General features: G+C 44.6%; 1 protein-coding gene across 1 annotated transcript; it reads left to right on the top strand.

The window, feature by feature from the left end:
• Positions 1–6,152: 6,152 nt before the first annotated feature.
• Positions 6,153–7,499, top strand: LOC115318911. Its single transcript, XM_029978644.2, has one exon. It carries the CDS (start codon positions 6,279–6,281, stop codon positions 7,497–7,499), a length of 1,221 nt encoding a protein of 406 aa, XP_029834504.2. The 5' UTR covers positions 6,153–6,278.
• Positions 7,500–15,495: the final 7,996 nt, after the last annotated feature.

The following is a 15,495-nucleotide window of genomic DNA, read 5'->3' as shown; positions in this document are numbered from 1 at the left end:
ATCAAGTTGTTGATTGGCAATGTTATCATAGCCCATACTTCCTCTCTGTTTCTTTTTTCTCGAAAATGTTTTACATTTTTTTACAGTCAGCTCTATACGCCATTTTCTGCACTAATTTGACACGCGGACCTAGTCTAGCTGAAGTTTAAAATATTCTTCTCCATCATCAATTTTTCCGTATATGGCGCAATCGTCAGCAAAAAGCTTAGAGCGTGAAGAAATATTTGAGCAGATGTCATTAATATATGCCAGAAAGAGAACAGGTCCCAACACCGAACCCTAGGAAACACTAGATGTCACAGTCACACTATTGGATGAACAACCCTTCAAAAGTACATATTCTTTTCTATCACTGAAGTAGTTACCGATCCAGGCTAAAACATCGAAATTGATATTCAAACATTCTAACTTACTCAGTAACAGACGATGGTCCACTTTGTTGAATGGCTTAGACATGTCAAAAAAATACAATTTACTTCTTTTCCGGACTCAATTACAAGCGCGATATTATGATGAAATTCAGCTAACAATGTTGTACATGATGCACCGGACCGGAAACCATATTGCTCCTTTGAAACGAAGTTATGATTCTCTATATGTGACATTACGATAAGCGACACGCTCAAGACTTTTACATACGATGGATGTCAACAAGGTAGGCCGATAATTACTAACAACATTTCTGCTACCGCTTTTGTTGAAGGGCACGACATTTGCAGTTTTCCAATCATCCGGAAGCGTGTGCTTAGATAAGCTTCCAGTAAAAATGATCTGTAGATAGCACGACAGGATAGACGCGAAGCTTTTAAGGACGATCGCAAGAATGACGCCACACTCTAAGAAAAAAGGGAGGAGAAAGGTAGCAAAAGCGACTTTTCCTCCTTGTTGCGTACAAGTTGCCCAGAGAAGGGAGGAACGGCAGTTCAGATGAAAGGAGGAGGGCGTGTTCCTCCTTGTTCACTTGGCGCAGGGGTAGAACATCGCGCTACTGACCAAGTGGTCAGCGGTTCGATCCCCAGAAAAGTGTTTTTTTTTTTTTTTATTTGTAAAGTTTTTTTTTTCTTTTTTTTAATTTTTGTTTACCAAAACACACATAAACAGACCCAGACCGATGAAAGGAAAATTAAACTCATTATTCTCCGAGACGTTTTCCTCCTCCAGGCAGACCGGAGAAAGCTTTCGCCCTCCCGACCCATCTTCTTTCGGTTTCGTTTTTCGAGCACATCGCGCACGTTGTTTAATAAATTAATGTTGAGTTGATTGAGCTTCAGCGGCAGCAAAGGCCGCCTGTAATTCCGTCTTCTAGTCCAAACGTGCAGAACATTTCGGTTGCATTGACGTTTTTACCACTAATTTTTGTCAAACGAGCTAACGAAGCCGCTAGAAACAGCGAAGTTCCGGAGCAGTGCCAGCAGCGCTACATACACTGGGTAAGACGGCCGTCTACAATTTGCGGGACACACGCGGAACTACTGCAGCGAAACCACGAGGATCTGTGTCGACGTTTTCGACGTCATGGAAATGGCGTGAACTGCGTCCAAGGAAGGCAGGTTTTCCTGCCGGCTGCCTGGGTGCCTTCCGTGCTGAGTTCGGTTCCGTTGTCCCGTGCCGAGTGCCAACCGGCGTTCAACGTGATTCTTCTGCGTGTCAGCAACATCGTCAACGTGGTTCTGTATTTCTTCGTGTCAGCGACATCGTGATGGCGGTGTTGTGGGTTGTGAACAGAAGACTGGAATTATCGCCGATGTGACCGTGTGTTCGCGTATCAGTGGTGTAACAACAAGATGAGATGACGTAAACTGTCGGGCATTGATGCCGCTGGTCGGGCCGTTATCGGAGGGGCCGGGGTGTCGCAGGATGACATTCCGCTTTACATTAAAGAGTTTAAAACCACTTGAGGGATTAGGTGCAGTCGATCGACGTGTGGATAGTCATGTTGGAACGCTGGTCTGAACGGTAAGCTCCTATCGTACAGTGGCCAATGTGACTGTCGGTCCCCGAGAGCGATTGCGCTCTGGGGAAAAGAACACTACGAAAGTATGACGGAAAGTACGTATATTTATAATGGAAGTTTAGCATAAAAAAAAAAGACAGGCAAAATCGAAAAAAAACAACAAAAAACGCTATCCTTTATTTTACTGTTTAAATATATTACGGTTCCTGTAGAAACTGCCCTCTAAGTGGCGCGCTGGGATGAGCGCTAGAAGTTTTCGAGCTCGCAACGGCGCAGCTCCGTACACTTAACAGTTGTCGGAAGTCGCCGCTTTGACTGCATTTAAGTTGATCGAAAAGCGATTTCTGTGCCCGTGAAGCATCACTTCCAGCTGAGTGGATATCCGCTCTTCAGAGATTAATTCAAGACGGCAATTGCAGCTTTGCGCGAACAGCACAAATAGAAAAACGAACACTACAATATAAATACTGGCTACGAAGGGCCATGCGGGAAAACAAACTCATGGCTTAGAACCACATTGGAGCGGCTCGATTTGTTGGCTGTCAAATAATTATGGCATGATCGAGCGTCTTCTTTTTAATAAGAGATTCATCCCCTGAGCCATTAAAAATAGCCTCAGATGTATGACATTGCTGGAAAAAAATGAACATGTTCGGAATATTTTTTTTGCTTAGGGAGTCACCGAAAAATTCCGTACGTTCAAAACGACCACTATAAAAGACGGAAACGCAGGGCTCGGTAGTAGTGATCGGGGTAGTGTGCTGTTGTATTGATGTCTGTATGTGCGATGCCTATGTATGCGTTCAATATATGTTCATCTGATGTTTGTAGTGTGCGCAACGTGTCTACATGTGTTAGAGATTCCGAAGAAAAGGAAACGCAATTAGAGATTCCGAAGAAAAGGAAACGCAATTCTGGCGTAAGGAAATAGAAATATTTTTTTGTAAAACATGAATTGGGCGGTACCTAGCGCCACCTAGCCTAGCTACGTGCGATTACTCTGCTTGACCCTGCCATCTGGTGGCAAGCGATTTAACATCCTTTTACGCTACGCGGCTACGCCATAATTTCGTGTTACCGTGCTGAGATAAGCCAAGAGGTTGCTTCGGATTTTCTTTTTTTTTTTGAGAGCGGCTTTTGGTTTGGCGGGCGAATGATTTTCACTCCTCCGTGATGTGCGGTTGACGCAACGGTTGACGAAGGAATTGTGGCTCGAGGAATAGCAAAGGTAGGACATAAAGTGCGCGAACTGAGTGCCGGTTGTCTCCGTTGAACATCGCAGTGCTGACGATGAGAAGACTGAGTGACTGCATGCTTTCGAAACGTAAGTTTCTTTACCTGCAGGGGTAAAGAAACTTCGGAAATAAATACAGTTCGCGGAAAGCTCGTGTTACGTTTTTATTTCCTGCTCCTCTCGCTTCGTGCAATAGACTTAGTGTTCTTGTTAAGCCTTACCGAGCTCGATTTGCTCGATTCGTGGCCGCCATAATGAGATGCAGTCGACGGAGGAACTTTTCCTCCCCTGCTTAAGGGACGAAAGTTTCTCCCTTTCTGAAGGAACATATGTGTCAAGAGCGTTCCTCCCTTTAGGGAGGACTATACTGACCCTTTTTTCTAAGAGTGCAGGCCCGGTTGCTTTCCACGTGTCTAGATTAAGCAGCAGCTTTTCGATTTCCTTGTATTGAATTATAGTCGACGACATTGGATCATATCCAAGATTTACCAAACGTGACGTGTCCCTAGCCGGAATCTTGAACTTGAAAACGGATTTAAAGTACTGATTTAAACAGTTCGCATTCGCAGTGTCGTCAGTGACATCAGCGCCTTCGAAAAGGTGTGCGGGTATGGTAGTGTCAGCCTTCTTGTTGCTCTTCACAAATTCCCGAAATTCTTTTTATTCTTGGCAAATTTGCTATTTAACTTATCAAAACACGCGATTTTACATTTTGCAAAAAGTAGCTGGTACTGGGACAACAAGCTCTTTAGCCTATTTCTGTTCATCTCTGACTTTCTTTACAGTAGTTCCCGAACGCTCTGTTTCGGCGTTATATTAGTTGTAAAGAGTCTGGAGTGGCCCATGCTTTGTTGACTGCCTATCCATCTTTAGTGTTTTTAGTAGGTTTTGTTCATAAGAAAGTGTGGTTTTTCGCTGAATATGTTCCATGATGTTTCCATGTCTGTAAGACCTGCCCTGTGATTAAACAACGCTAAGAACGACTGCAGATCCTGTGAGAGTGCATTATAGTTTTCTTTGTTATATAAATACACTTTCCTTTTATTGTGGGTTTGTCTTGGTGGCCTGGGAATAGACATTTCATCAGTAACGGCATTATGAACACTTATTCCAGAGATTACTGTTGTGTTTTCAACCCAATCCGGGAGGTTACATGTTACCAACACGAGAATTTTCGTTTTCTTGTAGGCGTACTTTCTTTTCCTTTTAACAGCATAACACGATCGATTAGGGGGATCGGTGGCCGAGTGGTCTAGCGCACACCAGCTCGGAGCACGTGGAGCGAAAGCTCACGCTGCAGAACCCAGGGATCCTGGGTTCAATCCCCACCCCTGCTTGTTTCGATCTGGATGAGCATCGTACCGGCGTTCGGTCGTGTATTACTACTGCGTGGTGCACGTTAAAGACCCCAGGTTAGCGGTTGTACCGCACGGGCTAAATTGCTCATCTACAGCTGGGACACCAGACGCCCACTTACAAACCTTACGAGAAGAAATAAGGGGTAAGCGTGGTTCATCGAGGCAGTTCCGCAGTGCCCTCTGATAAGCTGCAGCCACCCGGCGCCTTTTGTAGAGTCTCGTGGTGACGTCACGGTTCCTTGCACACGGTTTCTGATGGGGGCGTCGATCATAAGAAAGTTTTCAAGTCACATTGTTACCACAGCTGGCACGTGTCAAGTTTCCGCTAACGTTGAGCAAAGAGGGGTTTCGATGCGCTTGGTCCCTGGTAGCTGGCTGGCTTAGTTTTCCGCATTTAAGCCACAGACACTCTACGAGAAGAAGGAACAAGTAAGCGTGGTTCATCGTGGCTGTTCCGCCGTGCCCTTTCGCAAACTGCAGCCACCCGGCGCCTTTTGTAGACTCTCGCGGTGACTCACGGTTCCTTGCACACGGTGGCCGATGGGGGCGTCGATCACAAGAAAGTTTACAAGACAAGTCGCATTGTCACCACAGCTGGCACGTGTCGGGTTGCCGCTAACAATAAGCAAAGAGGGGTTTCGATACGCTTGGTCCCTGGTAGCTGGCTGGCTCAGGTTTCCGCATTTCAGCCACAGACACTTTACAAGAAGGAACGGGTAAGCGTGGTTCATCCTGGCTGTTCCGCCGTGCCCTCTTTTGTAGATACTTCCGCATTGCGTAATCTCAACGACGTCAATGAGGAAAACAATTATACAGTTCCGCAAATCTGGTTTACTAGAATGGTTTATTAGCACGCAACAGCACAAAACTGCAAAAGAAAAACCAAAAAACATCGTGGGACGGATACATGTTGCAAAATATTTCTGGGACAAAACAAAAACGAGGTCGCTTTGGCTGTAGTGACATCGCTGAATATCACGTCCTGCGGCGCAACTTAGACCCATCTTTCAACTGCATGGTAAAATTACTATGGTATGGTAAGTTTACAATAAACGTACTTGTGATATGGAAATTAGTGAATGGGTACAAAAGAGAGCCCACATAATAGCCACGGCACCCGCCTCACCTTCTTCAAGTAGGTTGCGTTCAGAAAGGTACTCAATGTTGGGGGACACCTTGTTGCCATTTTGAGAGGACATCCTGCTCGTAGTCTGTTTCCTGTCCTGTTCGCTGCTTATCAATGGTCGCTTACAGACAGTGTTCGCGAGAGCAATAAGTGCCAAACTAACATAAAAAAATGTTGCTTTAGCTATTGTAACATCACTGAATATTACGTCCCGCGGCGTACCTTAGACATATCGTTTAACTACAATCTATATTCCCTTAATAGGGAGTTTACTATAAACGAACTTAGGATACAGAAATAAGTGAAGCGATAACAAAGAGAGCCCACATAATAGCCACAGCACTGGTCGCACATTCCTCAAGTAGGTTGCGTTCAGAAAGGTACTCAACGTTGGGGGGCGTTTTGTTGGCATTTTGAGAGATCATCCTGCTCATCTTGGTTTTAAAAGCACACAAAGCACTTCAGCTGCCGTACGCCCGCCTGATCCTTCCGCCGCTGGATACGTCCAGATTCGACGGCACAGCCTGGCAACCACAGCTTGCGCCAGATAACCACAAGCTACAAAAGCCGCTGCCCGGCACTTCCAGCGAGGGGCCCGGTACCGACATGTCACAAGCAAGTCGCTTACGTCAAATTTTCATCCAGGTGCTCGTCATTGCCTGGACGATCCACACAAAGCCCTATCAACGAGCCGATAATCTGCCACTACCCATCGGAGCCTCGGCGTCACTTCAGCTGCCGTACGCCCGCCTGATCCTTCCGCCGCTGGATACGTCCAGATTCGACGGCACAGCCTGGCAACCACAGCTTGCGCCAGATAACCACAAGCTACAAAAGCCGCTGCCCGGCACTTCCAGCGAGGGGCCCGGTACCGACATGTCACAAGCAAGTCGCTTACGTCAAATTTTCATCCAGGTTGGTCTTTTTTACAAACCTGTTGACCATCACAGTGCTAGACGTTACTTGTCGGTGCCGAGCCCCTTTGCTTTTGTCTTTGTGCTTTGTCATTTAGGAGCGTACAGTGTCTACGTGACTTGTGTATTGTGCTACGCAGCATCTATAGTAATAAGGATAATGCTGCTACTTTCTGGCAATGTAGAAATGAACCCTGGCCCGTTCACTCAAGAGCAAACTAAGAGAATACTAGAAGTCTTGGAGCTACTACCGGGTATACACAAAAACCAAGACGTAATTTTGGCTGAAATGGCGGCAATCAAGCAAACACAGACATCGGTCGAAGAAAAACTCACATCTGTGTTTTCAACACTGGAATCGCTCAAAAAAGACGTTACTTCACTGAAATCCCTTGAGACTAAAGTGGAGCAAATACAAGTCGCATCCACGGAACTTGCCGAGCAGTTTAACCAGCTGGCAAACAGTCATGATGACCTAGAAAATCGCTATCGAAGAAATAATCTAATCTTTTATGGTGTTGACGAGGATACAAATGAAACATGGGCAACGTCCGAAACAAAAGTTCTGCAGCTCTGCGAAACTGTGCTAGGCATCAAAATTGACCACTCACATGTGGAACGCGCTCACCGACTGGGTAGACACAATGCAGAGAGGTCCAGGCCAATCATAGTAAATCTTTCCTCGTTCAAAACAAAACAAACTATACTATCGCAAACGCCCAAGCTGAAAAACAGCGGAATATCTATCGGCGAGGACTTTTCTGCTAACGTGCGTCATGAAAGAAGCAAGCTTCTGGGATTTGCCAGGACACAAAATAGTCAATTTAAACTACGCTACAACAAACTAATTATTGGAAACAAAGTATTTTACTATGACAACAGTGAACAGAGAGTAAAGGAGAAAACAATCTAGCAACCAGTACAAATTCCACGGGCCGCCCTCAAAAAGACCATAACTGTGAATGAACTTGATGTACTTCTCGTGAATTGTCGTAGTGTAAAAAATAAAATTGATGACTTAGCAGAGCTTGTTAATCTGACAAGGCCCAGTATCGTAATGGGTACAGAGTCCTGGCTTGATGACTCAATCAAAAGTGCAGAAGTTTTTCCACCTGACTATACTGCTTATCGACGAGACAGGAATGGGCATGGTGGAGGAGTATTCCTGCTGACTCATAACAGTCTGCAAAGCACCGCCATTGACTTTTCGCAATTTTCATTTGAGTCCGTTTGGTGTAAGGTGTCGCTTCAAAATGGCCACTTCCTCACAATCGGTTCCTTCTACAGACCGCCTGCGTCTGGCGACGATTCCATTCTTTCTTTAACAAATGCTCTTTCAACAATTTCTTACGACTACCTTGTACTGGGAGGCGACTTTAACTATCCTGATGTTAACTGGGTTGATGGCTTACCAATCAGTACAAACTTATCCACACCTTACAAGACATTTATTGAATTTGTTTTAAGCTTTTCTTTATACCAACCCGTTAAATTTCCTACACGCTTAGACCACAGGAGGGACAGCACGCTAGACCTAATCTTTAGCAATGAGCGTTCTGTTATCTCTTCTATTTCCGTTGTTCCCGGTATCAGTGATCACGAGGCGGTAGCTGGGAAAATAAAATGCGCAAAAGAAAAAACCGTACAAAAAACGCAAAGGAAAATTTATTTTTACGATCAAGGGAACTATTCCGCTTTAGCTGACAAACTTTTTGATTATTTCCAAGAATTCAAAGAATTCAGCTACCACTCTGATGTGGAAACGCTATGGGGTATGTTCAAAAATAAATTAAAAGCTTTAATTGAAATCCATATTCCTTCAAAAGTTATAACCGGAAGGAAACGCAAAGACAAGCCTTGGATAAATAAAGAACTACGAACGATCATTAAGAAAAAAAGACGTGTGTATTCTAGATATAGACAAAATGGAAAACAGAGCCTCCTGGTCCGTCTAAAGGAACTAACAGCGTTTTATAAAAGCAAAGCGGAACACTACAAGAAACAGTTTCTAGCATCTCTTGATGAAAAGTTCAAACGAAATCCAAAGGAACTTTGGAGGTACGTAAAAAGTTCGAACAAAGATGAGCCAGGAATTCCAACTATCAACGACTCGGGACGGATGATAGATAATGAGGCTGAAAAAGCAAGCCTTTTTAATAGCTATTTTGAATCTGTATTCTCGTCTCCTATAATGAATAACCCTTCTCTCATTTTTGAGTCTTTAGAGGACAGCATGTTGGATATTGAACTTTGTCAAGATGGAATTCTTAATTTACTAAACAACATTGACTCTCACAAGGCCACTGGGCCTGACGGTATACCAGGCCGCATATTAAAAGAGTGTTCCGGTATTTTGTCTAGTTTTTTATTTGTATTATTTGATAACTCATTATCAAGTGGTAAATTACCAAGTGAATAGAAAACAGCTCACGTTGTTCCTGCCCACAAAAGCGGTAAAAAGAATAGGGTAGAAAACTATAGACCAATCTCACTTCTTTGCGTGTGCTCGAAAGTTTTAGAACATATAATCTACAGCCACCTGATAAAACATCTCGACAGAAACAACTTTTTTATTCCTTATCAACATGGCTTCCGAAGTGGTTTATCGTGCGATACCCAGCTGATCGACTTTTATCACGACATTTCTTCTTTTTTTGATAAAGGCATGCAAGTAGACTGCGTTTTCTTAGATTTTCAAAAAGCCTTTGACAAGGTCCCCCATAAATTGATTCTATACAAATTAACATTTTTGAATATCCCTGAAAATATTATTAACTGGCTTACTGATTATCTTACAAATAGAAGACAGGCTGTTTTAGTTAACGGGAAAATGTCGCCGTATTTAGAGGTAACATCAGGGGTCCCCCAGGGATCAGTGTTAGGTCCGCTTTTATTTCTAATATATATAAATGACATTTCTACAGACATTACGTCAAGCATTCGTCTGTATGCGGACGATTGCGTCTTATACCGCAAAATAAAGACATATCCAGACTGTTTAGAGCTACAGGAAGATATTGATCGCCTTACAAGATGGTGCGAAATATGGAAAATGAATTTAAATATTCCCAAATGCAATCACATAACATTTACCAGAAAACGACAACCTGTTTCTTTTAGCTATCTAATTGATGGCGCCCCACTACAAAAGGTGGACAAAGTAAAATATTTAGGCGTTCAGTTTTCGGAAAACCTATCGTGGAGCGCGCATGTAGACTACATGACGGTCAAAGCTAACCGTGTGCTAAATTTCTTGAGGAGGAATTTTCACGATTGTCCTCCCAATTTAAAAAATACCCTTTTTCTTTCTAATGTCAGGCCTATTTTAGAATACGCTTGCGTGCTTTGGGACCCTAAAGAACGCTATCTAGAACAGAAAATAGAACAAATCCAGAGCAAAGCTGCTAGGTTCGTTACAAAAAATTACAATTTCAAACAAAGTGTTACTGCCCTAAAATGTCAATTAGACTGGGAACCTCTGAACTCTAGAAGACGCCGCCTCCGTTTAAAATTTTTACATAGAATCTATCATGATCAAACAGGACTGGATAAAACTAAATTCATTGAACTGCCACACTTCGTGTCACGTAGATTAGATCATTCCAAAAAAATTAGAGAATTTTCAGCTAGGACTAATATATTCAAATTCTCATTTTTCCCCAATACCGTTAAACAATGGAACGAATTGCCAGAGGAAACTATTTCAATTCCATCGTCTGATAATTTTTTTGATAAACTGTCACGTGATAGCTGGGAGTAAGGAAAGTGAATTTTCTCTTTGAGAATGTGCATTCAGAACGCTCGGTCTGTAACACTGTGCTATCTGTCTTCATATCTTTATTCGTACGGAAAATTACACTGTTGGCTAAAGTTTTATACCATTGTGGATCCAGTTGTTCAGGTGTTATAATTTTGCAACACAATTGTTGTTGCTTTTAGTCATTTTTTTTTTGCGAACTTGTTTTTTTTTTCCTGTGTGTTTCTGCATGTCAGAACTGTAATTCTTGTGCAAATGTATCCTCACCCCCCCCCCTGCAATAATACCTCTTGGCGCTGCGGGGTAACATGTAATAAATAAATAAATAAATAAATAAAAATAAATAAATAATAGCCACAGCACTGGTCGCACATTCCTCAAGTAGGTTGCGTTCACAAAGGTACTCAACGTTGGGGGGCGTTTTGTTGGCATTTTGAGAGATCATCCTGCTCATCTTAGTTTTAAAAGCACACAAAAGACGAGGACAGAGTAAGAAACACAAACGACGGATGAGCGCTCACTCGCAACTGATAGGTTTTATTGGAACCTCAGAAAATACAGAAAGCATCCCGCTCCCCTCCCCCCCTAGATCGCTCATGCGCACCGCAGCTCTTTGTTGTCAAACTACACATCTTAAGAACTGTAAAATCACGATGTTTACGTGTTGACACGTGTCGTTGTCTTTAGAAACGCCAACTCGGCCTCAGTCAATGCAAGGGAGGGTTGGCTTATGCATCCCTCTCCCCGAGAAGCTATCTGAAAGGCCTCCAAGATTTCTCTCGCCCTCTGTTCTTTATACGTGCCCAAAATATTTGTGTCACTGAACGCTGGAGAGCAGCCGCACCTGTCACAGCGGACAGCCAGGTGGCCCGACGGAGCCGCTCAAAGAGAGGCACGGTGCTCCCTAAGCCTTTCATTAACACAGCGACCAGTTTGGCCCACGTACACTTTGCCACAGGATAGAGGAATGCAATACACCACACAAACCCGACATTGAACAAAAAAGTTAAAATGTTTTTTTCCGCAGGAAAATTCGCCTCTCTTCTTCCCCTCCCCCGACTCTCGGACCCTCTTACACAATTGAAGTAACTTGTTGGGAGCCTTAAACACCACCTGTACGTCATACCGCCTCGCAACATTCTTAACATTGTGCGAAACACCGTGTTGGTACGGGAGCACCACCGGTCTCTTCGACCTTTCCCGTGGTGCCCGGCTGACAGGACCTTTCAAACCCTTCATCAGCCCCGCCGACATTTCCCCGATTATTCGTAAAGGAAAACCTGCTTCCGTCAATTTCTTCACTTGATCATTGAAGCTTTTCTTCACCACGTGGAAGCATGATTTCCTGAGGGCCGAACCAAGGCAAAACGCCGCGGTGCCTCTTTTTACTATTTTCGAATGCGCCGACTCGTACGGCAGGAGCGCTTTTCTTGAGCGGGGACTAAAGGCCCAACAAACATGGTTGCTTGACAAACGGAGAGACAAATCCCAAAACTGGAGGCAACCCTCCGACGGTGTTTCGAAGGTAAACTTCAGTCCTTTCCCAAGTTTTTCGAAGACTGACGACACTTTGGCTACAACATCCGCCCTACCGTTGACTTCAACAAAAATAAGGTAGTCGTCTACATATCTAAACATTTTTATGACACCCTCAACCCCCAGTGCATCCTCGAGAGAAACATCGAGCTGTCCAAGGAAAATGTCGCTAAGAACCGGCGCCACACAAGAACCAATGCATATGCCATTCCTCTGCACAAAAACTCCCTTCTCCCACTGAACCAACATGGACTTCAAATAAAAACTGAGTAATTCCAAAAAACCTTCCACTGTAACTCCGCAGGAGTTTCTGAACTTGACCTCACCCGTCGCGTCAATGCAGTCGTTGACAGCGACTAGTAACTCCTTTTGTGGAATAGAATAAAATAAATCTGCCACGTCCACAGAGAACACTCGGCAAGATTTCGGGGTGTAATCCTTAAGATAGCTGATGACGGCATCAGAGCTGCGTATCGCAAAAGGGTCACAAATCGACAACGTGGACAGCTGTTTCTGAAGAAAGCCCGCCACCGCCCTTTGCCAAGAGCCCCTTTCAGTCACTATGACCCTGAACGGCCAGCCAGCTTTGTGGGTCTTGGCTGTAAAAAAGGCATCGAGGTTCATGCCCTTACTCCGGTTGACCAAACTGCCCAAACTTTTTAGATCAAGCCGGTCACATAGGACTTTTGCTTCTTCTTTAACTTTCTTCAGACACACACTCCTAACCTAACGGAAATTCTTTTCTAGAGCCAGCCTTGCTCGCAGTCTGTCTCCTGTCCTGTTCCCTGCTGATCAATGTTCGCTTACAGACAGTGTTCGCGACAACAATAAATGCCGAACTGACGAAAAAAAAATAGAGGTCGCTCCAGCTATTGTGACATCGCTTCATGTCACGTCCTCTGGCACACCTTAGACGCATCGTTTAACTACAATCTATATTTCCTATATGGCGAGTTCACTATAAACGAACTACGGATACGGAAATTAGTGAATGGGTAACAAAGAGAGCCCACATAATAGAAACGGCACTCGTCTCACCTTCAAGTAGGTTGCGTTCAGAAAGCTTCTCAACGTTGGGGGGGGGGGGGGGGGGGGGGGGGCACTTTGTTGCCATTTTGAGATGTCATCTTGCTCGTAGTTTGTTTCCTGTCCTGTTTTCTGCCTGTCAATGTTACCTTACAGACAGTGTTCGCAAAAGCAATAGGTGCCGGACTGACGACAAAAGGAAAAGAAATTAAAAAAAAAAAACTTGATATTTAGCCGTAGCGCGGTCAAATATACAAGCGAAAAAAAAAAGTGTCTCTTCTGGGTCCGTTTCTCATTTTCTTCGAGTTGTTATTTTCTTGACAATGAAGTCTGCACTGCATTTCTGTCGTAGGTCGTTTCCCTCTCAGCGTTGCGCCTCAGTGCTGCAATCTTTACTTCCGTAAAACCACCCGTTGTGTTTGAATATTATTTTGGAAGAAACTCTAAGAAACAAAAGGCGCCTTTGAGAAAACTAGGAGAAAACCTTCATTATACGAAATTTGGGCTGAAATATGGGTCACAATCGGCACAAAAGCGATTTTTTCACGAACTCAATCTAAGTCACCATAGCTTATTTAAGCTAGCAACAGGATTTAGTTGCTCGAAACAATGTTCACGTTTGTTCGTACCACGCCCGTGCCACTTCATACAAAAAAAAACCTCGGACAATGGTGGAATGTCAAAAATGTATTTGAGGTAATGAGTACAAGATAAGTAGCAATGTTAACAAAATACGGTATCAAACACTCTATCAAAAGTATTCGGAAGATACCAAGATACTTCAATATGTATTTTAGATACAGTATCTTGAGTAGAATATTTGAGATAGGCACAAGTCTGCTATAGATACATCCACACATTATTGTCAGCACCCCCGACAGCATTGCAAGCTATGACCTTTGTGCGAAACAAAGTATGGCACGCGAGCACGTACGCGTCCCTTGTCAAGCGAGCGTATTCTGCACCTCCGCACGCAACCGTACGTGGGTGCGAACCCAATGCTACAAGAATGAGCTGGCTGCTTTAAACAACGCTTACTTCAACGGCACGAGCGTCCGTGCATGCCTATTCAGCACTTTCGTGCTCGCTCCTTCATCGCTCGCGCTTACGGTGGAATGGAGTGGATGACTCGCTCTAAACAACTGCATTTTTTGCATTTTGTTGCGTTTTATACGGAGCACCTACCTTGCATAACTTAGCGACCCCCACCGGCTTCAAATATTTTCCTTCCGGTTCAGTGAAGCAAGATCTGCCCCTGGTGTTCATTTTCCGTTCCAGGTAGAACATTGAACAGCTTGTTTCCCCTCTCCGGCCAACTTTTGCACCTCTAATCTCTGCAGTCCGTCGGCTGTAACGTAGCAACAGCTGTGGACCCGCCAAGAGAGCGACTGGGAAGGAAATGGCGGCCGAAAGTCCAGAACAAAAAACTAGATGTCACGTGGCGACCGGTTAATTGTGTGCGCGGCGGCTTAGTCAAAAGCTACCGCCACTTTTCCCAGGATGAGGGGCTTTAGGGGGAATATCTCCTCAATTTCCAACACTCGTTGCGGCCGCTGATACAAAATGTCAAGGTGGCTTCCCCGACACATATACCCTGAAGAGTCACATGATCTCTTCACAGACCCGTTAAAACGATTTCAATAGGTGCTGTGGTTTCGCGGAAAGGATTGGGACAGACACCACACGCTTCTTAACAAACTATGATGGGTCTCTTGCAGTATTTTAGAATTCGTGAAAGGTACGTCAGGCCCTTTAGAAGGCTTCGACAAACACCTCAAACCTCTCAAAACATTTCGGAGGGTACGTCAAGATATTCCAAAAATCCTGGTGAGATGGATGTTTTTCAATAGGGTTGGCCGACTTATCATGAGGCTTAAGGTGTATTCTCACGGCGGACATGTCCCGGGCATGTTCCAGCAAAATTAGTGACGTCACCTTTTCTGTAATTCCAAATCCGCCCTGTTCTAGATGAAAAAAAGCATGCAAACTAGAGCTGATCCACACACCAAAGGAACGTGTCCGAGGATAAGTCCTCGGACCTGTAGAATGGTCTGTATCACGTGGGCAAACGACACAAAAAGGTTTGCCAACCTGTCATTCTACGGTTATCGAGATTTTAAACCCTTTCTATTGTCGCTTTTTCCTGGTCCGGCAAGGTCTGTGCCAGGTCCGCGGACTCGTCTAACTTGAAGGGAACCAACGAAAACTCCCTAGTTTTACTAGATCGTTATGGCTTTCCCGCTACGCTATACGCAAAGCGACGACGCTAGTGCGCATGCCCGCTGCTAGCAGAAACATTGCGTAGTGACGGAAACTAGCGGAGGCGCGCTATCTGACCACAATAGCGAGGAGCGTAGCCCGGCGTGCTAGCGCGGGTCTCGCGAGAACGAGTCCTGGCGAGATAAGGGAGAGCCCGCGATGGACGCATATTAAAGATGGCCATCCTGCTGCGCCTGTCCGGGCTGTCCACTTCGCGATTGCTGTTCTGAGGGACAGATTATATATTGCTGCTGCGAGAAGCGACAAACCCCGTTTCATAACTGCAACAGGTAGCGATTTATGGTGGTGGACATGCTAAATACGGCCACGG

Source organism: Ixodes scapularis, unplaced genomic scaffold (assembly GCF_016920785.2).
Source record: "Ixodes scapularis isolate PalLabHiFi unplaced genomic scaffold, ASM1692078v2 PGA_scaffold0__279_contigs__length_252992795, whole genome shotgun sequence".
Classification (NCBI taxonomy): domain Eukaryota; kingdom Metazoa; phylum Arthropoda; class Arachnida; order Ixodida; family Ixodidae; genus Ixodes; species Ixodes scapularis.
Note: the sequence above shows the minus strand (reverse complement) of the source record. Positions and strands in the feature narration are given on the sequence as shown.

Excerpts from the sequence above, each read along its gene's own strand:
- LOC115318911 (XM_029978644.2), top strand. The coding sequence starts at position 6,279 with ATGTCACAAGCAAGTCGCTTACGTCAAATTTTCATCCAGGTGCTCGTC.